This window comes from Trachurus japonicus, chromosome 15 (assembly GCF_045865225.1).
Source record: "Trachurus japonicus isolate A0001 chromosome 15, Traja_1.0".
Lineage (NCBI taxonomy): Eukaryota > Metazoa > Chordata > Actinopteri > Carangiformes > Carangidae > Trachurus > Trachurus japonicus.
The window spans coordinates 18928422-18952734 of NC_140921.1; the positions used below are offsets into that span (position 1 = coordinate 18928422).

General features: G+C 39.8%; 4 protein-coding genes across 4 annotated transcripts; 2 read left to right on the plus strand and 2 right to left on the minus strand.

Annotated features, from left to right (window-relative positions):
* The first annotated feature begins 1018 nt into the window (after nt 1–1018).
* On the plus strand, nt 1019–3409 carry tmem14a (transmembrane protein 14A). The gene is made up of 5 exons (XM_085800238.1): nt 1019–1087; nt 2169–2251; nt 2368–2469; nt 2574–2661; nt 2783–3409. Exons 2-5 carry the CDS (start codon nt 2176–2178, stop codon nt 2823–2825), a joined length of 309 nt encoding a protein of 102 aa, XP_085656364.1. The 5' UTR covers nt 1019–1087; nt 2169–2175; the 3' UTR covers nt 2826–3409.
* A 65-nt stretch (nt 3410–3474) lies between these two features.
* On the minus strand, nt 3475–5189 carry LOC146973581 (glutathione S-transferase 3-like). Its single transcript, XM_085800237.1, has 7 exons — nt 5116–5189; nt 4907–5029; nt 4760–4811; nt 4401–4533; nt 4172–4307; nt 3936–4061; nt 3475–3790 (listed from the first exon to the last, which is right to left on the minus strand). Exons 2-7 carry the CDS (start codon nt 4991–4993, stop codon nt 3662–3664), a joined length of 663 nt encoding a protein of 220 aa, XP_085656363.1. The 5' UTR covers nt 4994–5029; nt 5116–5189; the 3' UTR covers nt 3475–3661.
* A 1126-nt stretch (nt 5190–6315) lies between these two features.
* Nucleotides 6316–15305, minus strand: LOC146973582 (serine/threonine-protein kinase ICK-like). Its single transcript, XM_085800239.1, has 14 exons — nt 15092–15305; nt 13835–14104; nt 13491–13545; nt 11873–11994; nt 11697–11776; nt 11461–11593; nt 11191–11362; nt 10038–10205; nt 9054–9434; nt 8455–8663; nt 7907–8049; nt 7502–7618; nt 7295–7402; nt 6316–7165 (listed from the first exon to the last, which is right to left on the minus strand). Exons 2-14 carry the CDS (start codon nt 13933–13935, stop codon nt 7014–7016), a joined length of 1941 nt encoding a protein of 646 aa, XP_085656365.1. The 5' UTR covers nt 13936–14104; nt 15092–15305; the 3' UTR covers nt 6316–7013.
* A 1018-nt stretch (nt 15306–16323) lies between these two features.
* On the plus strand, nt 16324–24198 carry fbxo9 (F-box protein 9). The gene is made up of 13 exons (XM_085800240.1): nt 16324–16476; nt 17897–17968; nt 18473–18604; nt 18710–18767; nt 19525–19624; nt 20311–20441; nt 20543–20657; nt 20879–20997; nt 22152–22242; nt 22340–22435; nt 22560–22653; nt 23503–23657; nt 23753–24198. Exons 1-13 carry the CDS (start codon nt 16474–16476, stop codon nt 23859–23861), a joined length of 1275 nt encoding a protein of 424 aa, XP_085656366.1. The 5' UTR covers nt 16324–16473; the 3' UTR covers nt 23862–24198.
* Nucleotides 24199–24313: the final 115 nt, after the last annotated feature.

The following is a 24313-nucleotide window of genomic DNA, read 5'->3' on the forward strand; positions in this document are numbered from 1 at the left end:
GGACCATATTGACCACCCACCTCTAGATCTCACTGCTCTGTGTGTGTTCTGTATGCACATTAAGTTTTGTGCAGACAGCAGACTCTACACTTCAAGATTATTAATTGATGCAGGACCTTATTGTTGTCTGTTGAATAGTGCAGAATATTTTAAAATTTTATTTAAATGAAATTACAATAAACCCATCTGGTCAGTTTACAAAATTGACACAATGATGAGTTCAGAGCTGATGCACTGTATGTATATTGCCTCTATGAAGGCATTTGCTTTTTCATTTTGATTGAAAGCAATGTGTCTGCAGGGGTCAACAAGTAAAATTTGACTTGTCTGCCACATAGAATGCAAGGTAATAAGCAACCTGTCTGATGATCATAATGCCTATATGAAAATGTATAATTGTAAATGTACAAGCCTGTCCATCAAGTCTGTTTTCGTAAACTACGGAAAGGGGAGTCAGAGTCTGAGAATTTTGACCTTAAAACGAATCATGCTGGGAAGTATGATAATGAAGTTAATGAATTCAATTAACTTGAAATTAACAAAACGTACTAATTAAAATGAAATTAATGAGAAAGGATTAGTTGATTCCACTAAGTTCCTAAATTATGTTTGATAGTCCGGTAACTTTATCAATCAGTTGCATGCTTTTAGGCTCAGCACTCAAAAATAAAGCCATTTTTAATACGTTGAGCCATAGCCTATATTATAACTTTACCAAATTCAATTTAATTTGTTTAAAAGGTAGAGATAATGAAATAAATTAAATGCAATAAACAATTTGACTTCAAGAGATGGGGGCATTAATGGTAAATTTATCCAAAAGGGTGTATTACTTTGTAGCAGGGATCGTATATTTAAAATTTCCAATGTAGATTTCTTCAGTGTTATTTTTACCAAAAAACAAAACGACTGAAATATCAACGTTAATGTCCTGAATCAGTACTTTCCGAGTTGATGGACGGTCTGTGAACGCAGCACGGACCGAGCTGCACATGCGCAGTACGGTCTGCGCAGGGTAAACGAGGAAATTCACTGACATATTTTGAAGGCGTCTGTGACTGCTGCTGCTCTGTTGTTTGGACTCAAGGTAACAAAACACGCCGAGACGAATCAGACAACAGTGTGACGATATGAAGACACACAATACGCGCTTCACACGGACTAAAATATTGGCATGAATACGAGTGTAGTTGTGTTTGTGTGAGGCAAAGACTGTAGTGAAGCTTCTGCTGTTGTTGTGTCATGTTTTAATCACAGCGACATCTAGCGGCCAGTCGCGCTTCCTGCTGGGAGATAGATGAAGTGCGTACTGTACTGTATCCTCTGAAGGCAGGTCGCTTTCTTTGAAAAAACTGTTGATTTTGAGAAAAGACTAAGTGTAGTGTGAGAAATGTAAAGTGCGTTACAAATAAAAGGTATTATTATTATTATTATTATTAGGTGTCAATACGTGACGACAGCCTATTTGTTTGTAATAGCAGAGTTGTGTGTTTCTTCTTTTGTAACTGAATAATCATAATTGTAATGAAATGTGGGCATTAAGACCAGCTGCAGAAGCAGAGAGAAGAGTAACACATGAGGAAACAACAGCACAAAACAACAAATGGTCTTCTTCATCTATTGAAATTCCTAAAGGTCCAACACAACCAATAACAAGCCCTTTTTCACTCAACAAAATGTAACTGCAGCATCTACCTTGTCATGAAAGGTCATTTATTCTTCAAAATGACTTGATTTCTTCCACTCATCCACAAGGTTTATATTCAAAAGGTTATAGCGCACGCGCACACACACACACACACACACACACACACAGCGGTTTTTTTGTCTGTCATGTCTTGCACAAACATTAAAATGCAAATACTTCATTGGCCACAATTGTGGTTATTCAGTTGCAAACCTTTGCCATTACAATGGACATTAAGATATCTGGTCTATGTATTTGATGGCGTGTTTCATCTGGGTAGCTAATGCTATGAAGACTGTTTGTATTCCTCTGATTTCTGCTTTTGTGCTCAGTGGAAAAGAAAAGAAATGTTTGCCTCAGAATACTCATCATTTGCTCCTTCATCTTTAATATGTAAATTAATACCAATTTTGAGAATATTGTGGGAACTTAACCATCTCAAGACATCAACACATCTCTGGTCCTGTCTTGTCTTGTGCAGCCTTGCGATGGCAGTGGACTGGATTGGATTTGGCTATGCTGCGGCCATCGCCTTTGGAGGATTTATGGGCTACAAGAGAAAAGGTTGAAATGTCACACTTGACGATCTCAAGTATTTATTTTCCTCTTTCAATTTTGCCAGAAAGCTCAACTGCTGCACAGTTAATATAATCATCTTCATATGTCTCCTCTCACTGCAGCCAGTGTGATGTCCCTGATGGCTGGTTTAGTTTTTGGTGGATTATCTGCTTATGGTGCCTATAACATCTCTAATGACCCTAAGGACATTAAGGTCTCATTGCGTGAGTACGGCTAAGCTCCTTCTAATGTGCTGGTTTCCTATCAGAGAACTGGTTAAACTGTCCAGTCAGTGTCATGTCATGTCATTGCGTTTTCTGTCTTTCAGTTGCCTCAGGAGTCCTCTCAGTGGTGATGGGAATGAGATACAAGAAATCTGGAAAAATATTACCTGCTGGCATCATGGCAGGACTGAGGTGAGAGTCTCAATGTGCAGATAGTTTCATCAACGAATCGAGCGCGGGGATGTGAAGTAACAGGCCACTGCATGTTTGCTTAATTAGTCACTTCTCGTGTGCTCTTGTCTCTTTCTTTCAGTCTGTTCATGGTGTTTCGACTGTTACTCCTGTTCGTTGCGTGACAGGAGGAACAACCCCGACGGGACAAAGGAGAGACACAATCTGTCTGTCAAAGAACGTGTCAAACGTGTCAAAGCCCTATCTAATAGGCATCGTCATTCCCAGTGATCACAGTGACACATGTCTCTCGTTCTGTATGTTTTGTAACATAACGCTCATTCCACCAGGAACCTTACAAAAAGGTTTCACCACTTCCAGACCAAGTGGATATTAAAGAGATTTAAGATCAACTATTAATCCAGTGAATCCTTTTCACTATCATGTATCAAGTATATTTTTTGTACCTGCTTTAACATAAACCTCATGATTCATTTTTCATTTCCTAGTATTACCACAGACTTATCCCCTGCCCTGTAATGACATTACACATGTACATGAGTTTTGTGGGTGTGGTGCATTACAACATCATCACTAAAGGTATTTAGGTGAAATATTCAACCCACTGAGAAAATTAACAAGATTGAAGGACATTAAATAGCGTTCTTGACCCCTCGCTTTCTTGCTATGTAAAAGAATTAAAGTGAAGATGTTTGTATTTTTTGTAATAACAGTAACACTAAATAAATGGGTGTGATCCTTAACATGAGGCTTTTTATTTTCTGTTCCACTTATTGTCGACACGAAACAAAAACATAACAATTCTGCAAATGGTCCTCGTAAAATATATGGTTTATTGAGAAGAATCACAAAAAATAAACGAATAAACGAATATCTTACAAAAATTGGGAATTAGTACATATGTTTTTGTTTGATTGCAGATTAAGGATATATAGGATTTTAATAGATAGTAAAACTGGACATGCCAGTGTAATAAAACATTGACGCTATGAGGAGTGTACTAGAACTTGATGTTTAACACCTCACAGATCGTCTTTACGTAGTTCTCATCTGGCTGTGGCTTCCTCTTGCTGCCCGGTTCCATGAACTTGCTGATAGCGGGAATCCGAGTCATTCTGCCCTGGAAGGACTGAAGGGAAACAGAAACACAGCCGCCAGGATTACAGTACATACTCTTATGCACTGATGTGATCACTGAGATTTTAATAGGAATAGCAAAATATCTTCTTATCATCGATTCTTATGTCCAACTTTACACAAAGAGTCCCATTTACCTTGATGTTGCGGAAATCACCCAGGATCCCAGGGAATTTCTCCTCCAGCATTAACGTGCATTCAAACAGCTGCACATCTGCAACACTTAGTTTACCTCCCACCAGGTATATAGGCCCAGACAGCGCCTGAGAAGTTTGTCAAACATGTGCCAGATCTCAGTGAGTCATAAGAACTGTGAAGCAGGATTAGTCCCCCCCCCTGGGCCATTTCATTTTATACATAGGTGCATTGTTACCTTTTCAAACACAGGCAAGTAGCGCTCTTTTGCTTTAGTTTGAATGTTGTCTAATTTTGGTTGAAGATCTGAGCTGAAGGGCAAAATCATTATCATCTCCATGAGATCGATCAGTCCCTCTGAGTACATGTTGATCCTGTGGGGGGAAAGCATCCACACACATCACATGAATCCACTGAGACACAGTGACAGTGGTTGTTGCACTAGTAAAATATGAAGTGGATCATACATGGCGCGGTCTTTGAGGTCTTTTCCATGTAGGTTGTACTTCTCTGCGATGTAATGCAAGATTGCCTTTGTCTGGACAAGCTTCATGCCATCCATTTCCACCAGAGGAACCTGCTGGAACATGAGAGCTCCATCTGCAGAGAAAACACAGGACTGACACTCCTGCTGGTAAAACATTAATACATTTATGATTGTGTCTCGCAATGTTTGAGACATTGACCCCAAAATTGCTGTGTCATCCCAGGCTCCGTTACATGTAGGAGGAAGTTAACATGTGACAAAACACTGTGATATAGGCTAAGCCAGAGAGGAATTTACCAAGTTTACACACTTTCTTTTTTCTTTTTGCAGCCAACTTACCACTGAGGAGTTTTTCATACTGCTCACGGGTAGTCAGAAAGACCTCATCAAACTGTGAATGAGGCATTACAGCGTAGATTTAGGGTGTGTTCAGTAGGTTTAACATTAAGACAGCAGAATACCACCACCACTACACCTTTCACCCACCTCAACCTCTGCCACTGCCAGAAGCCAGCGGATTGCCTCCATTCTCCCTCTCCCATTGAAGTAGTACAGCACAACTTTATCAGCCATTGCTATTGTATTGTAAAGAGTTGTGAATCTGTAAATCTGGAGAGAAGAGGAAAACATGCACATGACAAATTACATAATAAAGGTGCATGTACTTAGAATTAAGGTGGGATGACCTGTCATACCTGTGCAGCGCCGGGTGAGCTGTGGGAAGACGGTGGAAGAAGTTCCTACTTCGTTGTATAACTCGTGAGAAAAAAAGGGGTGAAAGGTGGAGAAAAGAAACAAAGGCTGTGATTGGTTGGTCCCAGCCAATAGAAACAAGGGTATTAATATTGTTGTTCAACATCAGGGGATAGAGATTTGTATACAGTTCAGTGTAATACTTTTTTTCCCCCTTTTTTTTTTACCGCGTTATATTTTCACATGTAGCTATTTTTAAGTGAAATTGAAGTTACATTTACAGTTACATTAACTTGACTTTGCTGCTGACAGTTTGCATGAAGAGTTGTGAGTCTTTTGACTGCAACAGTTCGAGTTTATGAGGCAGTGGTATGTCACAAGAATCATGATCCAGCTGTCACAAAAACAGAACATAATCATGACCCAGTCAGTCCTATTTAAATTTACCACAGTTTTATATAGAGGTGTTAACAAAGAAGTATTTTTATAACTGAATAATCATTATAACTGTGTTTGCGAGGTAAAAAAAAAAAGAAAAAAGAAAAAGAAAAGAAGAAGAAGAAAAGAAAAGAAAAGAAAAGGCCAAATATCCTGGTTCCAGCATCTTAAATGTTAAGATTTTATGTCCTACCAGGAGTAAGGAGTTAATCAGTCAAAACAACACATATTTGTGTTTTTTATGCTTTTGTTTGACAGGTAAAGAGGAGAGAGGAATGACAGCAGAGGGAGTGGAGCGACAGACACTTGGTAAAGGGTCCTGTCAGACAGGAGCACCCTGCTCCTGCTGAAAGTCAACAACATGTGATATATTTACTTTATTTTCACTTGGCTTGCAGCTGCACAGGAGTCTGGTGGCTTTTTCTTTCTGCTTGGAGACGTTACATGTTATGTAGTGCAAAAAGACTGACCATTACGGGTGTCTTTCAATCGTAGTATACAAGTGCTAGTACAAATCCGTGGGTACTGACTTGATTCACCATATTCATGTATGGATAGCATTAAGAGTGAGATTTTACTGCCCTGGATTAACTCTGGCTGCAGATTAATCCAGCTGCTCTGCTGCACCAGGGCTCCTGTACTCACACTGTCACAGCTAATGGTCTGACATGGAAAATGGACTGGTGTGTAATATTTAATCATAAAGACCTTCTGTCACCAAATCAACGAAATATTCTAAAAATGACACATATTAAATATTATGGTACCCAGTCAAAAGTTTAATTACAGTATATTCAATAACTGGCGGTTCAATATTACACTCAATTTGGCCGAGAGAATAGATCATGTTCATTTGAATCATGTTACTACTGAAACTAAAAACAGATTTACAGTGTGGCAACGACTTGCATTGTATTCATTGGAATTTAAATTACAGCACTGCTTTGAATGTCATTAATACAGAAACAATAGCAAACTGATTGACATGGTGATCATTATAAAACAAACAGCAGCAATGTAGAAAAAAAAAAAAGACACTGTTTTGTACAGAGGCAAAATAATTAGTCAGCCAAAAAACAAGTCACAGTGAAGTTTTCATAAAGTTATAATATGCATATTAAGTTTACAAGTTGGTGAACAACATTCAATGATAAATCCAATACAAAACTGAGGGTGTAACCTCTGCAGGACAGTAGTAAAGTTTGAGAAATACAAAATAAAACACTGAGGAGCAAATCTGAGCTCGAATTTTGGCTGGTTGCATTTAGCCATATACATACACTTAAGATATTTTACAACTCACGACATCCATAGTACACATAATGAAACAAAGTTATTGCTGTGCAAGATGTATGTACAGGTAATGATTACAAAACAACTAGGCCTACTCTTTGGAGGTGAAAGAGTTCGTAGGAGCGCAGATCTCACTGCTGTGGCACAGATCACAGCTCCAGGCAGGCCACTAGCGGTGTCCGTATTTGGCAGACCAGTCTGTTCGCCCGTGGATGGTCTGTACTGGCGGGCGAGGCAGCAGGCCAGGGGTGCTCTTGTTGGCCAACGGCATGTTGCTGGAGCTGTTCATCTGACTCCGGCCAGACCGCCATGTTGCATAATCTGAAATAGTAATGAATATACAATGAACAATAGCAGGTTTGGAGTTTTCTCCAAAAAACAGTTCATATTAGCTGAAACACAGACAGAGGAATATTGCAGGAAGCTCAAGGCACTAAAATCTTCACTCACTTGATGCTGTTGATTCCACTGAGGGACCCTGATGCCCTCTGTGACTCGCCGAACCAGTTTCTTTTTTGTAAAACGATGGCATGTATCCACCAGGGATTGTGTTTGTACCTGATATTAAACACAAACAAACAAACAGATACATTCATTTGAACCTAGTCAACAGTGAGAATGATGCGTTGTAAAGTGTAAGATGCCCTGGGTCTTTACCATGAGCGCCTCTGCTCGGCAGAGTCCCTCCAAAAGGAATACTACTGTTGCCCCAAAGATGGCTGCCACTGAAGTCCTTACTGGCATTTATGGCCACATTCTTCTTTGTGCTGATGCCTATAGGAGACAGCAAGAGATTATAAGATATAAAATATGTAAGACAGGGGAACAGCACCACAACTCAATTTCGGTAAAAATGACAATAAAGTGATTGAATCAAAAAAAAAGAAGACTGTCCAAGTGCATTGAAATAGCCACAAAAAGTAAACAATCTACCGGTAGTTAATATATCGAATTAAACTGGATAGAAATTACACATTACAAATTGAGCTGCATCTTATCTTAATTGTAAACTATTTTGATTAATGAGAGAAAAAAGTGCAAAAAAAAATGATTGTACATTACCTGGTAAATATCTTGACTGCCTCAGGTAATGCTGTTTAGCAGAGGTGGTCCTACATGGCTCTTGATAAGATGAAGTCTTGTTCAGGTTTAAAGGTGCATCTTCCTTTCCACTGGAGCGGCTGTAATCCAAAACATTTCCATATCTGGAGGACAGAGGACATTCAGTGAGACTTAGGTGGAGTCAACAGGGGGACATTGGGTGGTTGTCACGTGGGGGGTAGGGGTGTAACACCTGTAGTTCCATCAAACTGTTAAGTGATAATGGACTTTTCTGTGATATTTTAATTTATTGAGATCTGTATATATACACGGGAGTATAGAGGAGTATAGGACTGAAAAACAAAATACATGGATAACTCACGACCAAGGTGCTGAAACAAGAAGAGTTACAACTAAACCTGGTCCCAACTTGATGCCAGTAGTGGCACTGTGTATGTAGGGTGACTCAGGCATTAGATCTTGTCTGGCATTCATGAATTATATCACTACATCATCTGTGTTCAGATGTTATTAGTGTTGGATGCAGCGATGTCAGATGATGACCTCACCTGCTCAGGGCATCGTCCCCCTGCCTCGTTTTCTCTGTGGAGAAGCTGCTTTTTCCAAGAATACTTATGGACGTTAGATCTGTTTCCTCATAGTCGTCCCAGTCGTCACTCTTGAGGTGACCTGTCCCATGGCCCCAACGCCGCCGTCCTCCTTTAGGCTTCATCTGATAGCTCAGCAGGTTGGCATTTTCAGACTCCTGTCTTGTTTGCTAGAAGAACAGTCAACATTAATCGTGAATGTGAGTAACATTTTGCACAGTTACATGTTAGAAAAAAGCCTCGCTTTGATGGAATTACTCTGTACCACATAACTACTGTAAATAAAAGAAGTGAAAAGCAGCAAAGTAACTGACCACTTGAAGAAGTTAGTATAAAATGAGGTGTTCACGTCCCACAGACAGGTGTATAAGAAGCCAACTGAACAGGATTGCTGCATCTCAAACATCTACATTTGTATTGTATGAAGAGACTTGACTCATCCATCCACAGCAGGAAATAAGATAATATCTATAATATCTGAAATGTAATTTTTATATATATATATATATATATATACACACATTTGGTTAATACACAGAAGCACGCACATGATGTTTCACCTTGCTCTGGAGACTCTTGTCTATAATGTAAGGAAGATGGCTCTGTGGCGTTCCCTCAGTCTGCTCCTGCTTCAGGATGTGCTTTGGCTGCTGCTCTCGCATCAGCTCTGTGTGCCGTTGGTACGCTGCCGCCTGCGCAGCTGCAGATGCAGGGCAGGGCTGGATCTGCTGGAGAGGCCTGGAGGGGGAGCAGTGCTGGTTGGGGGGTGGAGGCTGGGAGGGGGGCACAGGCTTGAGCAGCAGAGGTTGCTGCTGCAGTGTCTGTTGTGGCTGTAAAGGGGGCTGCAGTGGCACCAGCCCTGGCTGAGGTCGGCCCTGCTCCAGGATCTGCTGAGGAGTGCCTAAAGCCTGGCCTACATGGAAGTAGGAATACCTGAGAGCCTGAGGAGATAAAAACAACATCAGCAGCGTTCAGTGTCAGGGTTCCTACAGCTTAAGCCAAGTTAAATTTAAGACTTTTTTAAAGTCACTTGAAATGAAATTTAAGACCGACTTCATAATAAACACAAATGCAGAAAAAAAAACAAAAAAAAAAACACCACATCAATTACATAGGGTTAGGGACAATTTTACCCACTTTCCTATGTGATCCAAGGTAAAGTGACTACTACATGAACATTGGATTGTGTCTCTTTCCAGCTGTCCTTTCAAAATAAATGCATAAAAAGTCCAGAAAAAAAAAAAAACACTGACTGGGGAGCTGGTGGCGGTGAGAAATTTAGCGTTGACGGCCGCAACTAACTTCTCTATGTCGGAATGTTACCAATTATTTTGAGATTTGAGACTAATTACAACCATAAAATACCACTTACCATGTGGTAACATTTTTAAGACTTTTGAAAAATTGATTTAAGACATTTTAATGCCAATTAAGGCCTTGTTTTTAGATTTATTAATTTAATGCCTGACTTTTTAAGGATCCGTAAGAACCCTGAGTGTGACCGTTCAGTTGTGACGGCTGTGGAAGCAGAGCTCAGGCACTACCTGGGCAGAAGCTGGTCTCTTCTTGGGATCCCACTGAAGCAGGTCAGTCATCAGATGGATGGCCTCAGGGCTGGCATTTGGGATCAGTGTCTTCAGGTTACTGGGGACACACTGAGGCCAACGGAAGTTCATTGCACTCGCCAGCTGGAATCCCTCTGGCCAATCGTTCTAGAGGGAGAAGACACAGTCCAACTCACACACTGACTTTACACCAGATCTACAGAGAAGATGTGTTTTTATCAACAGTTAAAGTAGCAGAACAATCACTGAAAAAATACAGGAATGATGGTGCTGACCTCTGACGGAGGACAAACACTTGCAGAGCCATAAACAAATATACATACTATATACATACATTCATACAGTATTTCTACTACATCATATATACTAATTTGTTAGATTCACCGAAAAGAAAATACTAGGAATGTGCCTAAATATTGGCTTTTTTAGCTGTTACACCTGTAACGTCACATCACAAGTCATTTACAACCAAAAAGGAAAAAAGGTGCTGAGTGCAAATCTCTTGATAACCATCTGTAACGGTGATGAATTACAGGTAGGTGCCACTAATTTGTCCAGTTGTGTGTGTGTGTGTGTGTGTGTCCCATATTGCTAGGTAATTAATTCAAGATCAACTGCAGCACTGCAATTGTCTGCAAATCAGCAGTTACATTTTTCGGTCACACTGCAAATACTCAGATGTGAGGAATATAAGGCTATTTTTCTGATTTGTTCTGGTTTGCTGCACAAGTGCAATTAAACAGAGTGTCTTCACCATCAATGCACTAACAGCAGGACATCAGTGCAACAGCAGCAGCTGCAGTCGTCCATCAGTGTCTGTACAGTTGGGTGTGTTCGGCCATGTTCACTCAGAAGCTTTTAGACAAACCTCTCAGCCCAGTACATGATCATCCACTATACTGCAGCTAATAAGCAAAATACACTTGACGGAAACAGATACTTCCGCCCTGAATTATTCTGTATGTATCAAGTGCAGCTGAATTGTAAAGAGTTACGCAGCTGGTGTGTGTGTCCTTAACATTTGTACTTGTTCACCTCTCTATTTATATACACATTTTTTCATCAGTGAGGTTCAACTGAATGAGCCTTTCGAGCTGTGTATTTGTTGTGTTTCACATGTTATAAATATTACCTTTTTTGGTGTCCCCAAAACTTGGCAAATCTTGAATATGGTGTCCACTTCACTGGAGCCTGGGAAAAGGGGCCTGAGGGTATAAAGTTCTGCCATGATGCAACCAATTGCCCACTGGTCAATGGGTGAGCTGTAGGATGTGGATCGGAGGAGCACCTCTGGGGCTCTGTACCTAGTGAAAACAGAGTGTGTACCAGGGCGTCAATACACTGAACTATGAGGTGTTCTGTTATTTACGCTTAAGTTGTGCATTTCATTTTGTTGACTCACCATCTGGTTGAGACATAATCTGTGTACGGTGGTCGAGATCTGATCTCGCGGGCAAGCCCAAAGTCAGCTATTTTCACCAGCTCCGGGCCCATGCACAGAAGATTCTCGGGTTTCATGTCCCTGTGAAAAAACCCTAACAAAGACAAACTGCATGACTATCTTGATTCAAAGAAAGTTAAAATAAATAAATAAAGTGCTAGTTGTGCCACTTCAAATTTAGCAGTAAGCATACATACCATGTTTATGAATGAACGCGAGCCCCTGTAGTATCTGAAACATAATATTTCTGACGGCAGATTCGGGAAACAAGCGAGTCCTGCAGCAAGACAGAAATGGATCCAAAAGTCAGTTAGACAACTAACCATTAACCAAAAACGGTTTTAATGTGGATGTGATGATGTAAAATATTTACCTGTCTTTCATTAGCTGATATAAATTTTCCTTCATGTACTCAAATATAAAGTACAAGTGGTCATTTTCTCGGATTACCTCCTTGAGTTTGATCACATTCGCATGGTTGAGTTTCTTTAAGGACTGAAAAAATAAAGAGAGCTTGTGTAAGAATATGTGAAATGAATAAACAAAAAAATGTAGAAATAAAAAGTAACTTTAACCATGCTGAATAATACACACAAGTCACTGCAGCACATTCAAAAGCATACCCTACAACTATAAAACAGCCGTCTTGTTAAAACATGGCTTGTGTAGGAACGCAATGTAGTTTGGGGGTAAATGCTGCAAAGGTGGGATTTATGCTCAAAATTTAAGAAGGAAAAATGAATACAGAGTAATAGAAAGCAGGATGGACATATACTGGATACTTCTCCCATGCGCTGGGATGATACAGGTTTAACCATGCTAAATTTTTAGTAGGGACAAAAAGCTGTAAAGGGTTTTTTTGAGATTGTATGGTGTTACATGCTGTAATTACAATCTAATTAGCAGTACTCTAAGGAACCAGCGTGGTCTACACATGTTTTGCTGCGTTGAGGTCAAGCTCTAGGGAAGGGGGATGTGTAGGCCAAGGATGGGAACCAGAGCTCAAAACCAACAGCACACAACAATCACCTTCTACTCTTATAGCTGGTGTGTGACTTTCAGCTGCGAGGGAATTTAGACAGTAACAATGAACTGGATTGGTGTGAAAACAAACAACAGGAAAGACTTCAATATTTCACATAAAGGCTCAAATTTATGGTACGCTAAACATATCATTGCATTACCCACAAATCATCAAGCAATAAATACATTATGTAAAAAAAAAAAAAACTTCTCTTGGCAAGATATTTTTTTTAAAAGTCACGAAAAATCAACCCAAACAGAGAGTTTTCTGGTCAGTACATCAGAACATATTTGATTGTGATGTTTATCTACCATCCACCATCTATATTTGCTCCGACAACTTTAATCAATGTTGACGTTTCAACTTTGAGCAAATTTTTGTACCATTTTAAAAGCTGTGCATGTCACTGTTATCTTTTGTCATTATTAAAACTGTGTTTTCTTGTAACCACCAATCAGTGAGACCAAATGAATGGAACGACTTCCTCATAAAACATTTGCAAAATCACTTTCACGTTACTAAAATTATGAAAATATCACCAGATGAACCATTTCAGATACAACAAACAGGAGTTTTCCCAGTGCAAGTAACTTATTGATGCCCTCTGTTATCTGTGTCAGTGACCTCATAATACACAAAGTGGTTCATTAAATTCAGCCTTGAGCAGTTATAGTATTGTTCCACTCATCTACTCCTTTGTAGGATTAGCTAGTAATACATTGTGCCATACACACAACTGTGCCAATTATTGTGAGGCTTGGATAACAAGCCAAGTACAGTACATGAGCAAATACCAACTGACATCAATTTGATCTATAAATACGGGAGGGCCATTTATTACCATACAAAGATGCAAATTCAAGCAATGAGAAAATCCCCCAAGGTGACTCTGGGTTGATTTTTCTACAATTCTTCTGTGCTATTCAAATGTGTGAAACTGTCAAAAATGTGGAGAACATGAACTCACCTTAACCTCGCGGAGGTTCATGCATTCTTCCCAGGAGTAGAATTTTCTTTTCATTCTGAAAAATATTGTTCCTGTTAACTAATATGTTAAAAATGACATTGAATTGCATGTCGGTCTCTTTTTTTCCCCGCATTTGTACTATCTGTAATAACCACAGAACAAAAGCCACACTTGACAATACTCATGTAGTTGCCCTGCATTGTTCTCACAGTAACACAGACCACTAGTTTTCAGGGAAAACAATACAGTATGGTGTAGAACATCATAGTTTAACTTGCAACAGTAACAAAGAAATGTGTTTCTAATTTTGCAGCAAAAAACACACACAACTTCAAGATACTCACTTCTTTATGGCAACTAGTTCTCCTGACTCCAAACTACGGCCGAGGATGACTGAGCCGTAGGTGCCATCCCCAAGCTGTCTGATGGTGGTGTATCTATTCATTATGCTTGTCCTTCCATAGCATCACCCGGGGGCAGATAATAATTGGGTTGAAGACAGAGGATGTGTTCACCTCCAGCTGCTGAATGCAACCAGATTTTCCTGTGACAACAGCAGAAGACCACGGGCAGAGCTGGAGGACTCATGGTGTCATGGATTTGCCTCCTTCAAGCTGAGAAAGTGAGGGAGGGAGGGACGTCAAGACTGATGTTAATTTTATAGCTGTAAAAAAAAAAGCAACGTACATGGCTCAAAAAATGCACATGACGTTGACTGAGCAGTAACTGGGACATTTAAGGATTGCAAAACATTAGTGCTTACAGTAGCTTAGAGTTAACATATTGAAGGATTTTGTGACAACTTATTGCGATTTCATATGATCCCCAAAGCATTTAATTATCCTTCCCTCATTTTTCATTAATAGAGCTACAATTTCCTGAGAATTTAATCCTCGGTGCTGCCATTCAATTTGTGATGATATTCGTTTTGCATATTCACGGATGCAGGATTTTTCATTGAGATGAGGGAGAAATGAAGATGTAACGAAATATCAAGGAGGTAATCAAACCTCAAATTACACACACACAGATAATATCTAAGTGCATTTGTGTGTAACAGGTAGCTTTTGGAAAAAGGGTGTCGCCCTGACAACTTGATAGAGATAAGGATAAAAATGACTAGACCACCGAGTGTTTGTTCACATCTTTAGACTGAAATGTTGCGGACAGTATTAGCCAGCTAACAGCCTAAGCCTACAGCCTATATATTTACAACCGTGTTATTTTCATATTCTTCCTTTCGTAATGTTTGTTTCATACCCAGTTAACAACTGTAGCCGACTTCTCAGTTATTTTGTGTTTACAGTGCAAACTGAAAGCTAACGAAACGGTAATTTAGCACTAAATGTCAATTATTCTGATGTCATTCATGCTTTTAGGTCCAGTTGTTTCGTCTGGGCTCGTCCGTTTGTGCGATTTAAGCTTAACTTTAACGCGTCCTTTGAGCAGTTAGTGGCGCAATTAACACTAATTGCGTTGTGTTGCTGGTGTTGGCCCAGCTGCTGCCAAAACATCACAGCACTGGTAAAGACGAAGGGTCTCCCTCCCAACTGTCTGAAATAATCATTTTTAAAAAACGACAAACAGCAAAACTCACTCACCGTCTTCACGTCAAACCGACAACAACACATAGCCGACCATCCGTAGTTTACATTCAACAAAGCCTGGGCGAAAACAACCGGCTGGCTGGATCAACCGCATCCAGAGGGTCCTGTACACAACATAAATACAATTTCAGTTAGGCCCTTTGATGAGAGAAAAAGAAAGAGTACCCGTCGAAATCTCGCGTTACTTGTCTGTGAAAACAGTTTGCAGCAGCAAATCACAGCTCGCACACAAGATAGATGCAACAGCATTACTAAGATGTGAAGGTAAAACATTCATTTACAAATTGATTACCGATTAAAAAGATCACTAATATCGTTAAACGACGTAATTGTAGTCATTTATAACACAGAAACAATAAAAAAAAAAGAGCAACATAAATACTACCGGGAAAAAAAACAAGGCGTAGAACAAAGACGGAAGTGACGAGCGTGTAAACATCTCGCTGCGAGTTCATCTTCTTTGATCACATCTCCCACTTGACTAGGAACCAATGAACATTGTAATTTGTGGCGCACAAGTGGTGTAAGAAGTAAAAGGTGGATGTTTTTCAGGCTAACGAATCATTTTTATAGTAGAGATTTCATAGAGTGGTGTCGCTTGTAAAATAGTCTGCACCACTAGCCAAACAGCTGTTGTGGAAGTACAATAAACCATCCCTCAGCCTCGGATGGCGTTAATCAATAATAGTAAAAAGTTATGATAAAATATGTATCAATAAGAAAGCCATAACCATTACATCAAAAGTGAAACTCATGTTGGCCATATTACCGGTATCAGTATCACCACCTTTACTCACCCTTACTCTTTCAGACATTTCTGTTTTTAACTTGTAGTGTGGAATTGTCTTTAAGTGTTTTTTGTTGTTTTTGTTTGTTTGTTTGTCTGTTAGTACCTGTTTTCTTTTATTATTGGACTTGGAGTCTGTAAATAAAGATATATATATATATATAGGCTAATTGCATGGACTCAAATTATTATTATGAATTCACCACGAAACCATATGAACAACACATAACCTGTATGAGATGAGTTGCAATTGCAGGCCATTGTTTTTTTGTTTTTTTCCCATTGTACATCAACATAATTATGCGGTTAAAATGTTAAATTGTTGAAGCTGATCAATGCACACATATAACCCCCCCCCCCCCCCCGGAGCAGACAGCAGGGCGCCCCTCTGCTCTGCTCTGCTCAGTACCCCTCTGCTCCTCCCCGCCCCTGACTTCCTGTGGAGCTCGGGGCCACTCAGCGAAATGGCTGCGTTCCTGCGAGCTCGCAAATATGTTCGTTGTGTTGTGCGTTTCTCCGACCGTGAACTGTAAACGCCGTCGTTGACCGCCTGTGAAGATTAAACGCAAGAGCTGCCAGCCGAGCTGTCATGGTGGGTGACCGTGCTTTAACCTGTTATTCGTGGGGTAAAGGACTAAGTTAGGGCAGCTAGCTCGCTAACGCAGCTAACGTCACCTGTCGGTCACTACCTGCTGTGCTGCACGGCGGCCGACGTGTCTGTCTCCAGAGTTTACACCAGCGAGTAGTTATGAAACGCCTGAATGTTTCTGTGAACTCATTTCGGCGACAGGTCCTTTAAATAACCTTTGAAATAAACCACATGCTAGCATGAATCTGCAGCAGAGTCAGTGGTAATTTTAGGGGAACCTAGCATAACCCAATGTAATGCTGCTGCTCTGGGTCTTATTGGTCTACTGTTACCAGGAGCAACTTTTAATAATTGTAATGAAGTTTTCAGATGTATTGAATTCATTTTAAAGCTAGTTTTTTGATAGGCTGGGCATGGTCAACAGTGGAACAAGTTATCACCTGTAGTTTAGTAAAAAGAAAATTAAAAAAAATGGACTGCTGTAACTTAATCCTGCGATGGAAATGTTATTCAAGTAGAGTATGAGTAATCAGGACATGTACTCAAAATAAGCATGATAAATGGCATCTAAAAGAGTTAGGCTATACAACTGTATAATTATTACTAATACCAGATTCATGTGTAAACAGGGTTTTATTTTGCAGCTGGTTGTTGTGAAGCTTGTTTACTTTAAGTTACCAATATACAGTATATTATTGTGGAACAATCTGCTGATGGTTTTCTTGATTTATCTTGAAAGTCATGAAAAGGACACCTTATGTGTCCTATACCTTATGTCAACTTTTAGATCTCTTGTTTACAAAGTATATATTTTTGTAATTTATTAAAATGATGACGAGAAAACGGCTGATCAACCAATTGTCTCAGCTTTATGACATTTAGGTAATTTACTGAACAATGCATTTTATTTCATAAGATTCTCATAGAAATTGAATCAGCTCAATCTAGGAAGTAACTTGAAGCTACAGCTGTCAAATTGTGCGGTTGTAAAGTACCTAACACACATTCATTTGTCGTTGGCGTCAGGGTTAGTCTGATAAGCACTCTCCTCTCTGCCTCATTTCCAGCTAATATCTGTGTTATGTTGCAGAAGAGATTGCAGTAAAGAGCAATAATGGAAGGACTGAGTGATTTCTACTTATCACATGCATTCCACAGTGTGTACACTGAAATGTGAAAAAAAAAACTCTAAAAGCCATGCAACCATCATAATATAAAATAAAAAATAGAGAATGTGGATTTTAAAGGTTTAAAACGAAAACAACATTGAAAATATCCCAATACAATTCTTAGGTATTAAGTATAGGTTGAATTTGCATTCAGAAGCTAAACAAATCAACAACCACAATAGTAACAGTCTGGTTTTATGGAAAAATGACTCCTGTGATTATTTGAAGCAATGTTTCACTTATTCTTTGAACAGGCTGACGAAAATATAGATATTGGAGGTACAATAGAGGATGAAGATGAAGGTTCAGATGACCCAAACCTTCAGGTGAGAGATCAAGTGTGTCTGTTCGCCCATACCTTTCAGTGTATCAGTAGTAGCGTAGGTCATTTCTTCTTCAAGTTTTGAAGTTGGACTTGAGGATGAATGGAGAAGCCAAAGATCAAAAGACATGATCATTGTGACTTCATATATCATGTAGGCTATTTGGCCATAGAGTAACTCACAAATTCATATGCTGCTAACGCTAAAACCTCTGATCATTATAGCAGGTTGGTGGAGGCATACAACTACAGGGTTGTAACAGTTTTTCTAATATCTAAATTGTATAAATTGGTACTACACATGTCTCAGCTAATCACTACACAAGAGCAGTATTTCTTTGGCCAGCTACTATTTCCTGTTAACATTTCTACTAAACTGTTAACAGTAAAGGAGCATGCATTCTCACTCAACCTACAATGTTATTATTAGCCTCAGAGGATATTTTAAATGAGCTGTAATTTAGAAAAAGATTTTTGATTAAAACCCTTCTTTTGTATTTCACTGCAGCTGGAGCTCAATGTGTTCAGAGCCCAGTGGATGTCTGAACTCAAACCGAGCTCTGGAGCGAGTGGAATAAGTGGTCGGCTGCTGCGACCCAAAGGCCAGAGGAGGACACAAGAGATAGCTCGGGAGGAGAAAGTAAGTTGTGAAATGAGTTCTTCTGGACCAATCACTTTACGTGTCGCAGAGTGTTCTCACTGAAATTTACAGAGCTGTTGAATGACAAGAGTCATCTTCATTCAGGCTACAGAGCTGTTCCTGAGAGCTGTGCAAGAAGAGCAGAGTGGAGCCGTCTATGAAGGTACGGTAACACAATATGTGATTATACCAACATTGGCTTGCGTAAAATACCATTTATACAAGGTTTTAAAATAAAACAGGCTTTTATAGTTTCCTCCAACACAGCTAAGGACCCTGATAATGATTTGCTGCTGGTCTTTTCTTTTAAGTATCAATACGTGTGGTTTATTTATATTTTTTTTTTTAGGTCTTTAATGTCTTTTGTGTGTGTGTGTGTGTGTGTGTGTGTAAAGGTGGTGTTGGGCCATGCAAGGCAAATTTCTATTACCCTTTGGTTTCAGACAAATAAAGTTTCTATTCTATTATAAAAAAATCACCTGTTGCCATGCTGTACGCGTTTTGCGTAGCAGGTACGCAATGTGGTACGATTCGCCCCTCTAAACTACGCAACAACAAAAAAGCTGCTGACACCTGTGAGTTTAAATGTGGACTTGCAGTACTCATGTCTAGCAGCACGATGCAGCAGCTTCAACTAATTATGGAGCGGAAAATAGCGGAGAATAACGAGTCTGCTGAAAGTATTGCGTTATAGACAAAGATAGCGATAGCATTACATTAAAAAAAAAAAAAAGACAAAAAAAAGTTTGTCCTCTCGTTTTTTCTTATTAGCCCAAATACGCCGTCTGGGAGTAAATAATAGACGTTGCAGATATTGACAGTAACTGAGCATGTTTTATGAAAACTGTCGTATTCATTGCATTCTGTGAACACTTACATTTTCCCCTTTTCTGTGCATTGTTTGATGCCTTCACCTGCAGCCATCAAGTTCTACCGCATGGCTATGCAGCTTGTGCCTGACATTGAGTTTAAAATCAACTACAGCCGTCCTCCTGATGCAGACAGAGGTGGAGGAAACTAGTAAGTTGCATTTAAGTGTTGCATCATTAATCATTGTCTGTGGTTCAGTTAATCTAAGTCAGACAAACAGTGGTTCAACACTCAGGGAAAGGTCTGGGTTTCTTAAAAAGATTTATTTAATCCACAGTGGTCTTTAGGTGCTGAGTTAAAGGCAACGGGACTTCTTTCTTTTTTGGATGAAAAGTGAATTGTCTTCAAGCAACCAGTCCAGTTGCCTTCAACTCGGCACCTAAAGACTACAATGCCCTGGACGACTGAGAACCTACACAGACATTAAATCCACAACATTGTGAGCTCATTGCCTTTAAATTGAATAAATTAAACTGGATCAACCTGGCAAACGGAGCCCTATGATATTTTATTTTTGTCGCCTCATGAAAAAGCTAACGCAGCATCTTCCTGTCTGTATTAATCAAGGTTAAGTATCTTTGCCAGGTAATTTTATGGCCGAGAGGAGTATAACTATCTGCTACATTAACTGAAGCGATGCAGAAAAAGAAAAGAAATCTGTCACAGTTAGAAGAGAAACAGTAGTGATACCAAAGTTGTTCTGACCCATCCACATCAACAAGAAATACAGGTTTTTCAGAGCTCTTATTCGTGTCTGAAAGGGGAGTGGTATAGTGAATCAGTGAAAGGGATACTTGCACTTTTTAACCTGAACATGTCATGTCTGATTGTTGTAGCATGGAGGACAGTGACATTGATGGTGAGATTGAGGATCTACTTGCCTATTTTGAGCAGCAACTCACTCTGGAAAGCTCCTTTCCAAAGATTTGCACTCCTGAGTTGGAAATGACTCAGATGCACATTTCAGGTACAAATCGGTCCTTTTTATGAGATTGTAAACATGTCTAAAGCATTTACCCACTTGCATTCGTTATGAGTGATTTTACTTTCTGTTTTATCTGACTGCAGCCTTGCCGCGGGAAATCCTGATGTACATATTCCGTTGGGTTGTCTCGAGTGATCTGGACATGCGAGCCTTGGAGCAGCTCTCGTTGGTTTGCCGCGGGTTTTACATTTGTGCAAGGTCAGTCCAGCTGTCGTAACAGATCAGATGTGCGACAGCTTGTTTGCCAACAGCTTGCCTTTCTCAGGCTTTGCCTCTCAAAAATTGTTTACTGGGGATCAGGCAGTGGGTGATCTCATGCACAATAGGTTAAGCAATTAAAAGAAATGTCTCTCTCTATATATGCATCTTCAGGTTCAGCTAATCTTATATTTTTGTGCATACTTTTAATTTCACTGCAGAGACCCTGAGATTTGGCGCTTAGCCTGTTTACGAGTGTGGGGGCGGAACTGCACCAAGCTTGTACCCTTCAAATCCTGGAGGGAGATGTTTCTGCAAAGGCCACGTGTCCGGTTCGATGGTAATGAAGCTGCTCATCAGAGTGTTTCCATATTCTGAAACCAGTGATATATTATTATCTTCCCCCATTCCCATTATAACTCCAGGTGCACAATACTTAGGAGGTCGACAGCTATGTTTTTGAAGCGTAAAGTCCATGACTGCAGGAATCTTAAAATGTAGTGTGAAATTGCTGAATTGCTGATTCTGTCTGGTTCTGTCATGAACAGATTTAAAAACAATGGAAAATGACCTGATGTTGATGCTTTATGATACTCACATGATGATTTAAACATTAAAAATAAAAAATAAAATTTTTAACATAAAAGTTATATACACAAAAGAGTCTGAAATTACCATATCCTTACCCGGCTAAATGTTGCCATTAAAAATAGTGTGGAACTGAACTGCTTCAAAAAGTTATAAATGCCCAGTGTTGCTGACAGTGTATTGATGAATTAGTCTTTATTATTACTGTAGTTCACATCTAATAGTAAGGGCAACATATGAAAATCAGGGAACTAAATCCTTACCAAGAAATTTCGTCACAATTGTCTTTAGGAACGTGCGTAATATGATGTCTTAAAATTACATTTATAATAACGTTTTAAATAGATTTAGCGACACCACAAAATCCTGGAGGGTCTGTATAATGTCCTATAGAAAAAAGGCTATAGAATATAAGTTATATATATATATTGAGTATTTAGTAGTAGTATGTAACACAACCTCTGCAATGCTAAGGAATGGCTTCTCTGTAATGCATTCTATTGGTGGTGGGGATGGGGGTTCCGATGAACAAGAAAAGTGGGTGTGGCTGTTTTTTTCTCCACCAAGGAGTGTTTTGGGTGTAAAACTAATGTTTGCGATCAACTCAGACTCATGAAAAACCCCTAGTTTAACCCCTCACAAGTTACTAAAGGCCAAATTTAACATTTCGGAATGTTCAAAAATCCAGTTACGGGTACCCCAACTTTGAGTGGTTTTTTAGGGGGTTTCCCACGAGAGTTGAATTTCAACATTTTAAGACATGATATTACACACATTCCTAAAGACAATTGCGAAGAAATCTCTTGGTAAGGATTTAGTTCCCAGATTGGTCAAATATCTGCTAAAATGCCCTTACTATAAAGATTTATTGAATGTGGAACCTCTCCATTCACATAATTGTCACAGGTGTCTACATCAGCAAGACATCATACATTCGTCAAGGAGAGGAATCCCTGGATGGATTTTACAGGGCTTGGCACCATGTTGAGTACTACAGGTAGGTACACTGTACTTCTACAGGATGTTGTGACTGTATCATTACCGAGTGTGAATTCTACAGATATCAGAGCTAAATGTTGACTTCATCATCACAGATACCTCCGGTTCTTCCCGGATGGCCACGTCATCATGTTGACCACCCCTGAGGACCCACTGGTCGTCATCCCCCGCCTGCGTACTAGGAACACCAGGTCTGTCCTCTCTTGTTTTCTGTAAACTCAGCCAGAATGGAAGCTACAGTGGAATAGAAATAACTGAACATTGAACATCGCCAGCAAGTTCGCTCAGTTGTTGAATCGTGTGTTCATTCCACAGACTGGAATCTGTTCTGCTGGGTCATTTCCGTCTGTCACAGGAGACAGACAATCAAACCAAAGTCTTTGCTGTCGTCTGCAAGAGAAAGGAGGAGGTGAGAAACAGTTGGGGTGTTTTATGATAGAGAAAGATTAAAAGAGAAATGTGCTTCCTTTAAAGGGATAGTTCAACATTTTGGCAAATTTGCCCATTGCCATAATCGCTATAGTCATAGCAGTAGGTCACTCATCAAATACACAATCCAACAACTCCAAAACGCTGTCATGGACAAGTTGTGACCTGCACATTCACCACGCTATGAGAAAATAACGGAACGTTACGAGACGGAGCCGTTTTCGAGGTAAATTCATTCTTCAGGGACAGTTTTTCAGCAAGCAGTCTCTGCATTTGCCTCGAAAACGGTTCAGTTTCGTAACATTCCGTTATTATCTCATAGCGTGGTGAATGTGCAGGTCACAACTTGTCCACCAGAGCGTTTTGGAGTTGTTGGATTGTGTGTTTGATGAGGGAAACCAAGAAATCCCATTAGCCTCCATAGCTTAGCTCTGAGCAGCTCACGGCTCTGCTCCGCCGTTCTAAAAACACCTTGCACCGACAATTAAAGGTAACGAACCTACTGCTATGCCTATAGTGATTATGGCAATGGGCCAATTTGCCAAAATGTTGAACTATCCCTTTAAAGTTCTCCAGATGAGGTTTTGTCTTTTGTAGTGAGGCCTTACTATGAGCTTTTTAAGTAATCTTTCACAATATGTAAATAAAATATAAATGAATTTCTTAATTATGGAAACACTTTTCCCCAGGAGGAGAAAAAACAGGTGAAAGTAACTAAAAACGCATATGAACTGACTGACTTGAATTCAGAATTCAAGCAAAACGTATCAGTCAGTTCATGGCCCAGGTTGTAATCTGAATTTTTATTAATTTAATTTTTTTGTAACAGAAAGCGACCGAGTTTCAAAGGAGTCGGTTCTGCAGGCGGAACCCAGCTCAAGAGGCTGACCACACCTTCCATGTGGGACTACATCTGTCCTCCGGGGGGCGTCAGAACTTCAGTAAGCTGATGTGGATCCACCACTCCTGCCACATCACCTACAAGTAAGATACACCAGCACCAGTGGTTGTAGGAGAGAGACCAATCATTTCTACTTTTCTGCGGTTTCAAAATTTGACACCAAGTATGTTTTCTTTAGGCTGACTGGGGAAACGGTTGTCACGGCGTTCGACCTGGACAAGATGTACGCACCCTTCCTCTTTGCACGTGTGAAGAGTTACACTGCTTTCTCGGAGCAGCCTCTTTAAACAGCATGGACACCTGCACTTGACCCGAAGAAGACCACAGTAAAGGTTGAAACAACATTTAACACAAAGCATATTCCTCAGCCTGTTTAATTTTGTTCTGCAGCTGGATTATCGTGTTAGTACACAGTACACACCCCTCATGTTTCCTACACACAAGCATGTTACGTTACAAGTTTGCATAATAGAAAACTACTTATTTTCTGATTTCAGAAATTATGGTAATGTGCTGAGAGCTAAAATGATTAGCAACCTTTCCCACCTGTTCCAAGCGATGAATGTTCATAATCTTTTTTGTTTCATGGTGCACTTTCTCCCTCAAATAAACTGTGGTGAAAAATACGTAGGCCTACATGTCCTTAATTTATATATTTATATGGATAAATGGTGCATAAAAAGACACTGGGTCAGTGTGAGATCATGTTAAAACAGAAGTTTATATACCAGCCTCAGGT